Consider the following 12,756-nt stretch of genomic DNA (forward strand, 5'->3'; position numbering starts at 1 on the left):
GGTTTCTTTCAAACAGCAGGCACACATCTGGCTGTTTGTAGGAGCATATGTAGATGAAAACAGATCCATTTATGCCTGGGCCCATCCACTCACTCTCAAGTCCCATATCAGCAAAGTTCAGTCCCAATAAAAATACAGCACCAAGGTGCATTTTATCATTCCCCTTTTTCCCACTAAACCTGGTCCAAATTCAGCAGTGACTCACACGTCTGCCACACTGACGTCAAGTGAAGAATTTGGCTTATTATGTGTAATAACTAGGCTTCAAACTGAAGTCTGCTATCTCATGAAAGGTGTTTTCACATGGGGTCTCTGGTAATGGTGGGTTGGTTTATGACTTGTATAATGTTAGATTTCAGTTTGAGCCAAAAAAGGCCAATGAATCATGAGTATTGCAAAGACAGAAGAAAAGAAAGTAGGTCACAGTTTGGCCCACCAACGTCCCAAATGTGACTCTCAACTGTTTGCCTGCAGATGCTGACACTGTACACAGAACCTCATGTATCTGCGAACAATGCTTACCTCTCACTCCTAGCATAACACTTTGTCAGCCATAAGAGGTGCCCAGGCCTTTCCCGTTCACATGGGTGATGCACAGCAAGTATTCTGTACAATAGGAAACTGGATGAGGCTGGAGCCAACTTCCAGAGCCCAAAAGGCTGCACTTGAAGCATGTCACATTGTCTGTTACTGCTTTCCACCACAACTTGACCTGCCCATCTCTCAGCTGTGGGAAAGAAAGAAAACAAAATGATAATCAGATAAGCTTCTGTGCTTAGGAACACAGATGCACCATGAATCAATCCATGGGCACTCTGCAGAGATTAACTTCACTCATCACATGCAGCGTGGCTACCACAGCGTATTCACTGTGGCTGCTATTAACAATTAGCACCCACGCACAAGGCAAAGCAGACCTCAAGAACAGGCTGTCACCACCACTCAATTACCTGCAATGAAGACTTGGTGCAAGTGAATGGTTAAGTTCAGTTTCAGTCATAGAAGACAGACTTGGACACATTTGACTAATTGTTTTGTAGGTAACTGAGTACTGCCTATGTACTTTTCTCAGCTCTTACTTCTGGTTTTAGGTGTCTCAGGGAGTTATAGCTCAGAGTGGTACTTCACAAAGTTGCTTTCTTGGAAAGAGAAGGAAAAGCAAAGCAGACAGGGGACTAAAGCTACTGCTCTCACACAGCCTATTTCTACCATGCCTGCCCACAGCCACAGAACTCAAAGCCTCAGGACATCTTGAGAATATGTATACTTTACCTTTTCTAGTTGCTAAGGTCCTGATCATTCCTACTAGGAGACTGGAGCTTTCAAGACCATTACTGACCTTCGGTGTCCTTCAGCTCACACAAGTCCTGCAGACTGCCGCAATCCTAGGAAGATGCCTGGGTCCCTGAGCCTGGACAAATCAGTCTGTGGGTAGTTCAAAACTTAAATAAATAGTGGCCTCTTGTGGGCTGTGTTGTTACATCCTTCAGAGAGGCTTCAGCACTTTCCCAGTCTTGGAACAACAGGATGATAAAACTTCCAGCTGAGGCTAAAAGGAGTATACTTCTATGATTAATTGTGAAACCATTTCAAAATGTTGATCAAACTATTGAACAATTTAGCAGTCTTGTTTTTCATGTTAGGAACAAAATGCATGGGTCCAGGTTAAACAATGAACAAATCCTACTTTGGTGTTTAAGTCACTCCCCAGTGCTCCTTGCACACCTCGGTGAAACAACCAGGCTTCGGCTTTGTTTGGTTTCTTTTGTTACAGAGACAGAAGTTTTCACCATTTCCAAGTCCAGCCAGTTGATTCAGTCACTCAAACAGGGGCCAGACTCTTAAGAAAACCAGTCCACAGCTTCAGAATTCAGAGGTCCTTATTTAATCAGTTCTCTTCTACTCATTTAAGGAGTCTGAGAGTCTGTCACCCCTCTTCATACAGAGAAGGATTTCATTCACAATGAGCAAGGTTCTTCTCAAGAAGAGAAGGGATTACACATCTCAGGCTGTGTATTTCTCTCTCTTTTACTTTACTAGTGTTCAGAGCAGCAGTGTTGAAATAGTGTGGGTACAAGAGGCCACTTTATGTGTGTACAGGTCTATCCATTCTGAAGGACACAAACTACATAGCTTGCTTGCAACGTAGGCTGAACCAGAAACAATGAACTGCTTCTTTGAACTGACTGCATTTGATTTCTGTTTGGAACAGACAGCTATTATCTACTCTGTATTTGTGTTAAATTTGAACAAAAAGGAAGTCTAGGGTAGGGGACACCTGAATTATACACTGCAAAACACATGAACTTAGGAGATCTAAGAACATCAAAATCTAACCAACTTCCAGGGGCTGAGAGGAATTCTAGGGGTAAACTCTGGAAAAAAGCAATGGCAAAGCCCAACCCCTCATCCTTTCCTCAGGAACATACCACCTTTCCTGATGATTTGAAGATGATTTCTGCTAGTCTAGGGGAGAAAGAAAAGGATAAGAAAATGTTACAAAAATGAATTAAAAAATTACCCAGAGGTTGAAACACTGCCAATTCTTCCAGTGAACAACATATACCATAGACAGCAAAACAACCCCAACAAACCACATGCCACAGTTCACGGGCTAAAGAAGGGTTCCAGTAAAAAAAGCCCTGTGCTCCCATCTCTGCTGTTCTTACTAACAGAGATGCATTTATCAAACCAGGAATGTGTGGAAATAGGATTGGTCATGCTGTAAAGTGGATAAGGTATTACTTATTGCTTGCCTAACAAATCTGTCAACCAACCAACCTTCACTTACCTCTACAATATTCTAATTCAGGAACAAGAGCCCAATGCAGATAGGGAGAAACCTGGTATCTGGGCACGTTTCCCCCAACAAAAACAAAACACTGCCAACCCAATCCAATTCCTCCCACCTACCCAAACTGACTCAAAAACTAGGCAGTCTCTTTCCATGTTCATTTCACAGTGCTCATGAATCCTCCCTCCTGCTTCTGTTCCTACACCAGCTACTGTGGCACACTGAGTGGGCATGTGAGTACGCACACACATGCACACACACTGCTGTGGGGGAAAACCGCTGCATAAGAATGAGAAGATCCTTAGGTTTGGATCCATAAGCCTGGCCCCAATGCCATGCATAGAGGAAAAGTTACTCTGAATGATCTCTTCGTTACCCTGACCTTTGTGATGCTTCAGTGTTTGCTCTCCATATTCGTCACAACGCCCAGAAGACTAAAGATACAGTGGATGCAGTGGTTTTCCTTGAGACAAAAAGAGTCAAAGCTAATTTAGAAGAGGAAGTTTCTGTTGTGCCTTACTAGTCTTGACTTACTTCCTGACACTCTTCCTTGTGTCCACGTCAGAGGCAAACAGGCTAAACATGTCAAGGAGAAAGAGCAAAAGGATCTATGAAGGATGTTTTCCCCCTGATCCCCAGAGAAAACCGTTGCCTTAGCCTTTGAGAGGAAAGTAGCCACTTAGCAGCTACTGTCTAGCAAGACAGGCTTTCTCCAAGGGAAGAGATGATCCCAGGAAAACACTGCCTATCAACATATTTGATTAAAACTAATGCAATAGTTATCTAACTGTGTTTTAAGCCTAAGAAGCAATAAGCAGATAAGAGATGAAGAAGCAACAGAGAACACAGAGGTTGATTATTGTGGTCCAACAGAAAGAAAGGAACCACAACACCTGAGTCCTTTGCCAGACTCTTTAAGCTTTATCTTCTTAAATGCTCTGAGCCAGACTGCCAGCTCTGGTGCCAACATGGCTTTTAATTTTGAGTAAGTAATTTAGCCTTTCTTTGCATTCAGTTTTGCTACCAACTGACTAAACCTGACACTGCTGCCTGCTGGAGATTACATGGCAGATAGGCTTGGGCAGGTCTTCTGCACCAAAGTTAATTGTAGCCCCCTCTGTGACTTTCACATCATGCCACGAGAATGTGGCATCTGTTGTATCCAGGTGCTAGAGCCTGATCTGTACCAGTACTCTTAGAAAAATGGACTCTGTTCCTAGTGTATAACAGAAGGAATTCTCCTCTTTGTGAATATGTGAAATGTGCTTTGAGACACTACATCTCAATGCTTGTGTTGTATACAGCATGTGGTTCTTTGCCTGCCTGTCCCCTACACACAAAGCTGCAAATGCTGATTTCATTCACGTATTTCTTCTGTGCTTTTGAATGTAGCAATCATTTTTGTTGCAGGACTCTTGAGCTGCCCAAGCTGACAGTCACTCTCACATATTTGATGCAAATATGCATCTACAGCAAGGTTATCACCCAGTGTATCTCACCCAAAGGTGGAAGCTTTCTCCCTAGCAAATATATAAAGCATGTTTCATGTAAAAAAACCAGAGCCACAGTTATGATTATCAAATTGTAAATTTACCATTTCCCTTTGTTTAAAATAGTTTCCAGGGAAAGACTGCATCAAAAATAACAATGCCAGTCCACTTCTAAAACCTGCCAACTCACCAATAGACAGATCTGCACTGTCTAAGGCCACCTGGGTGGAAGCTGCATGGTTCCTCTACCGCAGAGACAGCAGGGAGCGACAGGAACCCAGGTCCTGTTTAGTGATCTCTTCAGTCTGAGGTCCTTTAGCAACTGCAAATTCACAGGTTAAGCAGACTAACTGTAGAGAAAGCAATCAGAATTGTTAGCAAGCAACTCTTGAAAGTTTTGCAAGTATGTGTGACATTCTACTGTACACAAGTGCTAGGTAGTTGATGTTTCAGAATAATTACACCAAGTAATCTTTACCATCATCCTTAAGAGTCAGACACATGGGGACAGATCTTATCCTCAAGTGCAATCTTTGTTTTTGCATAACTTTGTATCTTGCCATTAGTCTGTTACTCTGACAGAAACAAACAAGGTAACACTGCTTTAGTTGTGATGGCCAAGGACCAAATGACCAGCACGGACAAGTGGGGCACTGAACTAGGCTCAGTCCTGTTCACCAAGTGTGAACCATCTTGTGAAACAGAAGACATCACAGTTGGTTCTAAATAAAACAAATCTCAAGTTTGTTACGTGCTAACTCACCCAGAGAGAGAAAAATCAGTCCTCTGGCAAACAACTGTGTTGCAGGTACTAAGCTGCAGTCTCTGGAAGAAACAGGCCTGGGCAATGTGCTAGGCATTGTGTTTTAATAGAGAAAAGAGTCTCCAGGAAGAAGAGAAGGCTAGTAAGACAGAGCTTAGTTCCTATTGTCAGCTCAGTTTCAAATCTGCTGATTACTGAAGCTGCAGCTCTACTAATCAAAAGTGCCTCTGCATGGCCAGAGCTCATTTCTGCTAATCCTAAGCACTTCTTAAGACTACCTCAGATCAGAACAGCTGATACAAGGTCCTTCAGACCTCAAATTCTATCTTTTTTTTTTTTTTTTTTTTAAAGAGAGAGAAAAAAATACATTAATTATTGTAAGGCCAAAGAGTAAATAGGAGGATTAGCTCCAAATCTGTTAGACACAATAATGTTTCAAGAGGGATTTGAATATTTGGAGCCTGACCAAGTGGCATGCTCTTACCTGGTGTGAGATGGCAATAGCTTCTACAACGAGGCTGACATTTGCTTTGTACCAGTGCATTGATACAAAACAGTCTGATCAATGACCACTCTCCCAGGGTATTCCATAGATGCAGAACAGGAGTGGACAGGAGGTTAGAGGTCCTTCATCAGTACAAATCATTCGCTTCTCAAATCAGTGAAGCATTGTCAACTAATACCTGCTGAGGTGTGCAAGGACCTCAAAGTCAGTGTCTTACAGCCCTTTATATCTTGTTTGTCATAAAACAAATCTCCTCTACCAAGTCTCCTTCTACAGGAGGCAACTTACACATTGAACTTTGCTCCTATATGCACATTTCCACTCATCGTCATGAAATACCCTTTAGCAGATGCACAGGAAGCTGATGACAGAACAAGAAATTTTATTCACTGAGTCAGTTTTGACACTGAAGGGCACTGAACAGCTGAAAACATTTATAAGGAGATCCACTTAAAATGTTTTTCAGAACATCAGTGGTGCCTTTGTTACTTCTAAGGAGTGCTTAGATGGAATAGCGTTACCCCTTCGAAAGAGCCAGTAGCAGTGGGGAGAACACAGCTAGCAAGGTTTACATAAAACTAACAGTCATGTTATGCTCAAAAGCTTAAGTTTATTGCTCTATTTAATGACTACCACCAGTATTTTTAAAAAGAATGCCAGTTCTTCCTGCCAGCTTCTCACTGAAGGAAATATTTTAAATACAGCAATAAAATCAAGTGGTTCAAAGATAACACGTTTTGCCACACGTTCATGCAAACCCTGCTGACAGGAATTTTACAGGTTCATGGATACAGAATAAACACAAAGGATGTGTACTGAAATACTGGGAAACTTTCCCCACAGTGATGAATTTGTAGGCATAACATTTCAGGCCCTACCCTGCACCTACTGACGTCAATGGCAAAACCTCAGTGGGAGCAGGATCAGCCCTTATTGTTCTGAGAGCTGCTTTACCTTCTCCTGATTAGGAAGTGCAGTCAATTCTCAGAATCTCCTGCACCAATAAAAGCAGTGGGTTTGGGTTATTGTTACAAATAAAGAGAAGCAAAAATATTTTTAGTAGATCATTACAGCTTCTATTCACAAAACACTTATCTTTCATGTCAAGAGTCCTGTGTACCTCCATTTTTCTCTGCTCAATAAAGCACTTAAACATGTGCTTACCTCTAAGCATTAAGCACAAACTAGCCTTCACAGCCTGATTGAGGTCTACAAAGAAAAGCATGGGCAGCAGCCTGTATTATCAAAAAGGAAACTGGACTAGTGATTAGAATGGGATAATGACTGTCTAAATTGGGGATGAGGGCAAATTTACCAAGAAGCAGCCAAGGTGTTCAGATTAAGTGTTTTTTTTTTTTAGAGCTACCTACAGGATTTGTGTTAATTTTAATAATCACTGTGCACCCTCAAAGCTTTGAGACAAGTTTAAATTCACAGAGCAAGTTATTTTCTGATTAAATCTTTTAACGAACATGGATTCAACCCACAAAATTCCTCACCTGATTCAGAGGAATTTCAGAGGAGATTGTATTCAGATTGTGGCCTGACTGCGTAAGAACAGAAACCAGGCAAATATCAAATCTGGTTGCAGGCTGAGGTGCCAGAACACTGACAAAGAAAAGCTAAAGTATGAACAAATTTCTGTTCAGATTACCTTGCAGGTTGGAGTAGATGATCTCCTAAGGTCCCTCCCAATCTAAGCCATTCTATGCTTCTGCTATAGCTCAGATCCACCAAGCTGTCATGATACCTGGGGTACACTGCTGGTAAGAACTGGGAGGCAAGAATTCGACTCACACGACTGAAGTATTTCCCCTCCCCCCTTGGTTCTGGCAACACTGGTGGTGGACTGCTGTAGGAAAAAAGTCAACAAGCAACCATGATGTGTGAAACATCATTTCAATGAGGATCTACTTGAGTCTTTCAACGCAGAGGCTCAGAAGGTTTACTCTATACACAGTATCCGGTAATTTCATCGGTAAAAACAATCAGAAAGAGGCAAAAAGTTACTTTCAAGCTTAGTCAACGTACGGCACATTACAGCATGACAAGTCAAAAAGTTTCACACTGTATTTTGGATAATATCAGCAATGAGCTGTTAAAAATAGCAAACTGAAGACAGTGGATTGTAGTAGTGGTGGTTTTTTTTTTCCCCCTCCTTTTTTCTTGCTTTTGTACCAAATGAAGCTACTATTCTTATTTACAGTATAAATAAGCTGTTGTTTTTTTGGTGAAGATTACGTCCTGTCACGTATGTTTAAGACAAGGTGTACCTTAGCTCTTAAATGTCAATGCAAACAAGAGCATAAAAGCAATATCAAAGTAAAATAGTATCTTTTTCTTTCCAGCTAAGACAGCCAGGTTACCGTGTGTCTCTTATCAGATCTGAAATATGTCTGAATGCAGTCAAAAGTTCTCTTGGTTTTAGCCTTTAGGGATATCATGAACACTTATTCTTCTGCTGCTTTAGAAAGCTGTTTTCCATACAAGCTCATGACATGATGGACAAATTGATACTGTTCACAAGTCTGGATCATTCCTCCCCTGAAAAGGAAAGAAAAAAGGGGAGGGAAACAGCAGCCTTATTACGTGCAAACATATGAGGAAAGGGCACAGCTAACACAAAATTTGTGTTGCACACAAAAGATCTATGCCAAAGCTTCCTGAAATGGGTGAGAAGTGCCCACTGATAGCAACCAGCTCACAGCTTGACCTCCAGCTCTACTTTGAAAGTCTTTGCTAACAAAGAAACAGAAGGTAGCCAGAACTGGAGTCAGCTTTACCTTGATTTTTCTTGACAGAGGCCCTCATCCAGTAAGGCAACACCATCATCATGTACACTCAGATTAGCAGAGCACCTGTATTTCAAGCACCATTTCAAACACCTTGGAATGTCACCCTAAAGCTCCACATGGCTAGATGGAAGTAGGGGGAATAAAGAGGTGAGGTAGTGCATCCCAGACTTCACAGCTGCTCTAGGGACAGAGTTCAGGACTACAGAGGGCTGGGCCAGCCCAGACACATGATGCAGCACACAACCTTCCCATTCTGGAGAAGGAGTTCTTTCCTCTGTGCCATCCCATGCTGTGCATTTGGCAAGTTCACCAGGAAACTAGAGGATGGGCAGCAGAGTTTGGGAAAAGACAATAGAACTTGAACACCACACAAGTCAGATTTGTTGACTTGAACTGACTGCCATGCACACCTTGATCACTCAAAGCCTCCCAGTACAGAAATATCTGTTTTGTTTCAGCTTCTGCTGTTCTCCTTAAAACTGCAAACGTGAAAGGGAATACAAACAGCAGCAGAGGCAGTTTGCTTTCCCATGTATCCACACTGCCTATTTCTGCAAGTAGCTTGGTAATCAACACACAAATACTGCAGCAGGAGACAGCAAGAAACAAAAAGAGCAAGGATAAAGTTGTCCGTTTTAAGCAGATTTTAACAGCATTTAAGATTCCACTAAGAGTGCCTCATCAACAGTGATACAATCTGTTGATAAGCCATTAACATCATCATCAAACCCCACGGCTCAAATTCACAGAAGGTGAATGCAGGTGAATTCAGCTCCTAGGAATGCAGCAGAACTGAAAAGGGAACCCACAGATGGCCAGAGCCAACCAGACCATCTCCCTCTGAGGAGGAGCATGCGTACTGAACTCCCTCAGAAACCTTCACCAGAGGAAATGAATGACAAGTTGTGTCCTCCAAGCCAGACAGACAGCAGATTGCTAGCACTGTCCTTGGAGACCGCCCTCTTCAGTTGGGTCCAGCGTGACGATTCTGGGTCACACAGCAATCATACCAGTAAGGGGTAGATGAATGATCAAGACAACCTCCTTCTTCTGCCTCTTGCTGTTCTTTTGTTAAGCAGCTGCTCAAAATAACACTTCATAATGAGCAGGGAAGGGCAGGGACCCATGCTCCAACCTCACATCAATAAGCAAAGGTGGGAAACACACACTGTGTTCTAAAGAAACTATTTCCTAGCTGAGTAGAGCTCCTCCCTTTCTGCTCTACTTAATACCAGCTCACAGTTGATCTCTTTGAGTCCCTCTGTGCTGCACGCAGCACTGAAACGTATTTCTGTCACTCCATAACACACAAGGAACGTTAGTCATATCTGACAATTGCTCCCCATCAGCTCCATTAACAGTGAGGTTGCACCCTGAAGTTGTAGCAACAGAAGCACTGTTGCTGGCCATCGTGTTTCAGACCACAGGAAATTATTTGCCTTTTCATCTGGATCCCTGCTATGTGGTGGCTTCCTCCCCTTCCCACACATATGCACACTATGACATGTGCTTGCTGTCCAGGCTCTGGCACAGAACAGAGAACGGATGTTTTCCCCCCAATTTGCCACAAAAACCTTACAAATCTGAGTTGCACTGTGGGAAAGGACAGCAAACATCGCAGCACTGTGGGAAGGATGCACGAATGATTGCTTCCTCTCTTTAGTCATAGTAGGTTATTTTAGGACCAACTGTTGGCCACCAGTGAAAAACTCAGGGCACAGAATCTTTCCAAGTGATCTGTGAGGCAATGAAGAGAAAAAAACCATTCATTCCCTTCAACCTCACAGCAACCTCAAAGGTGCTTCTCAGAGCTAACGTAAACCTCTCTACTGCTGCGAAGCAGCGAGGTGCATTCCTTTATGTGTCTGCTCTGGCCTGCATCCAAGCCTCTTTTCCTATGTCCTTGGTGACTCCTTCCCTCCCACCTACCCTATTTTCTCTAGCCAGTAATCACCAAACAAGAGGAGACAGCAGGAGTCTTCCTTCCTACAGCTGCCTCTTTGGGGATTTAGTGAAAGTGACAGTGCGTGGCAGCATGACTTCCAAGAGGCTACAAGTCCCATGTCTGAGTCCTTGAAGGAACCATGCTCTTCCGTAGCAAGGATGGGGACTTGACTGCTTTCTATCTTGAGTACTTTCTTACAGGACATGAAAACAGCTTTTTCCTATCCCATCCCGCTTCTAAGAGGTACGTGGTAGCTAAGAGTTCCCTGCAGGTCTTCCTTTCCCTCCACTGCATCCTTTAAATGCAATCCTCCTGTTTCAGCCTCTGCAAATGACTGCCAGTTCCCTCCTCCGTGCACAGCTAGTATTTTTAACTGGCCTTCTCTATCAAGCACGTTAGAAAGCAAGCGACTTCAACCTTCATTTGTATGGCTATTTTCCTGTGTAACATTAGTCACGGAGATAGGATATTTCAGACCCATCCAGTTATTTCAGTGGGCCATGGATAATCAACAGTCACTACTCACATTCTGGTTTTATTTTATCAAAAAAACCCTTTCCTTATCTGGCCTGAAATCCACTGAAATAGCCAAACCCTCGAGCCCCTGCAGCTCCCTGTCTATCAGAGCCCCAGCAGGGCAGCAAGCATTTCATTTTCTGCCTCCCACTGAGCATAATTTCTCCTCTGAAATAAAAGTTCAGCGTGGGGTTGAGGTTCTTTTTTTTTTTCCCCTCTCCTTCTCAGAAAAATCTTTGGTATGTTTTTCGTGACATCTCTTCCCCCGACTACATTTATCATTACCATTAGAGAGAGCACTGAGACATGTTTTGATGGCACTTGGAAACAGCAGGAGAGGAAAAATAACATCTCTGGTGCAAAATTCAAGTCTATTTACTTCATAATCAAACTCAAGGTGGTGTGTTAAGAAACGCTTAACTGGAAACCATTGAATTTCTGGAGATTTTCATAAGTCCTTTCATATGTCTGCAAACACTCCAGCCTGTACATGCTCTCCCCCTCCCTGCAGTGTCCCAAGCAGCCATGCCCTCCCAACAGTGCTCACAGCTCCAAGTAAGCAAGGCCATTTTGTTTTTACTCCTCTTGGGACCAAAGTGGTGGTCTGTGGCTCTGAACTCAAGTACAGCAGACCTTTGAGCCTTTGCTTCAGTATGAACATGGGGCCAACTCCTCGAAAGCTCAGCCCTTGCTGCAGCAAAGCCTGCAGCGATGAAGATCTTGATGCCAGCTGTGAATCCAGCTCAGTTCTAGGGCTGTTCATTAAAGGTTTACTGCTCATAAAATAGCAAAGATTACAAGTCAGAATCGTGTAGAACAGGACAACTTCTTCTGAGGAACGTTCTGTCTTCACCTCCATTTACCCTCCTCCCCTCTTTCCATTTGGTAATCCTTCCCTTTATGCAAGGAGAAGCATTTTTGTCTTTTCTGGAAAGGAAGCAGGCTTTCTTACCTGTCTAACCGTAACTGGCAGGCTGTTCGCAGTATGTCCACTATGCCCTCGCTCTTCAGCTGTTTGCAGCAGACACTAGTTGCAATAAAGCAGCCAGTCCTCCCGATGCCTGCACTGAGGGAGGGAAAAGCAGAGAGGCAGTGAAGATGTTAGAATGGCTTTGGAACTTCCTTGTTAAATGTGAGCCATTAAACCAGCAATCAAACCCCATTATCCCTTTACTTCCTCCAACCTCCGCCAGGAGGGTGCTCGAGAATATAAAGCACTAACTAGGAAAAGACACCAGCTTCAATGGTACGTCACAATTAAGTGCAAGCCACTCACAGCAAAAGGGTGAACATTGCACATAGGGTGCTAAAAATGGACTGTTAGGTACTATTTGACTGAGTATGCCATTGAACCTGTCATTGAACCACTTAAGCAGTTAAACAGTATTTTACTTAGACTTGGTTTGAGCGCAAGCCTTGCTTTGAAGGCAACCTTTCCTTTGAGATTCTTAATCCTACAAGCTTCTTTGAAAGCTATTTTCATTCACAGGTACAATAAAAAAAAAAAGCCCCAAGCCCTCCTTGCTTCAATAATTAGAGCTAAGAGCAGTATGGAAAGTGTGATGCCATTTTCTGATCAGATCTACAGGCTAGTAATGCTCAGAACTCCCTCTTAGAGGAATTTCTTTGTCTTTCCCTGAACACCTTTGTATCTGATACAATCCTTAATGACCAGAACTGATTTGATTCTCAAAGGCACAGTGCTATTGAAGCTGTGAATTCCTCTTATCACCTAATAAAAACCTAGCAGCAAAAGCTGACAGCTCTTCTCACGCGTTAAATAATTAAGTGTGCATACTCAGGAATAATTACTTGACACAACTGCAAGAAACCTGCTTCCATTTACATTACAACAACACCGGCAACAAACGTACCAGCAACAATGGAGTTCAGTTCGCTACTGCTCACGAAGTCCTAATCCTGTTTGACTGCATAGACAGGGAAACAC

At 42.9% G+C, this 12,756-nt stretch overlaps 1 protein-coding gene across 6 annotated transcripts in view; it reads right to left on the bottom strand.

The window, feature by feature from the left end:
- Positions 1-5,942: 5,942 nt before the first annotated feature.
- PTPN5 (protein tyrosine phosphatase non-receptor type 5) overlaps positions 5,943-12,756 on the bottom strand; it is a 72,529-nt gene continuing 65,715 nt past the window's right edge. For all 6 annotated transcript variants that reach the window (XM_054171650.1, XM_054171651.1, XM_054171649.1 and 3 more), the window contains 2 exons: positions 11,761-11,874; positions 5,943-8,096 (listed from right to left, as the gene is read on the bottom strand). In XM_054171650.1, coding sequence (XP_054027625.1) covers positions 8,003-8,096; positions 11,761-11,874 — 208 coding nt within the window. In that variant the 3' untranslated portion in view covers positions 5,943-8,002. The remainder of the gene's footprint in view (positions 8,097-11,760; positions 11,875-12,756) is intronic.

The sequence above is a fragment of the Dryobates pubescens genome, chromosome 22 (assembly GCF_014839835.1).
Source record: "Dryobates pubescens isolate bDryPub1 chromosome 22, bDryPub1.pri, whole genome shotgun sequence".
Taxonomy (NCBI): domain Eukaryota; kingdom Metazoa; phylum Chordata; class Aves; order Piciformes; family Picidae; genus Dryobates; species Dryobates pubescens.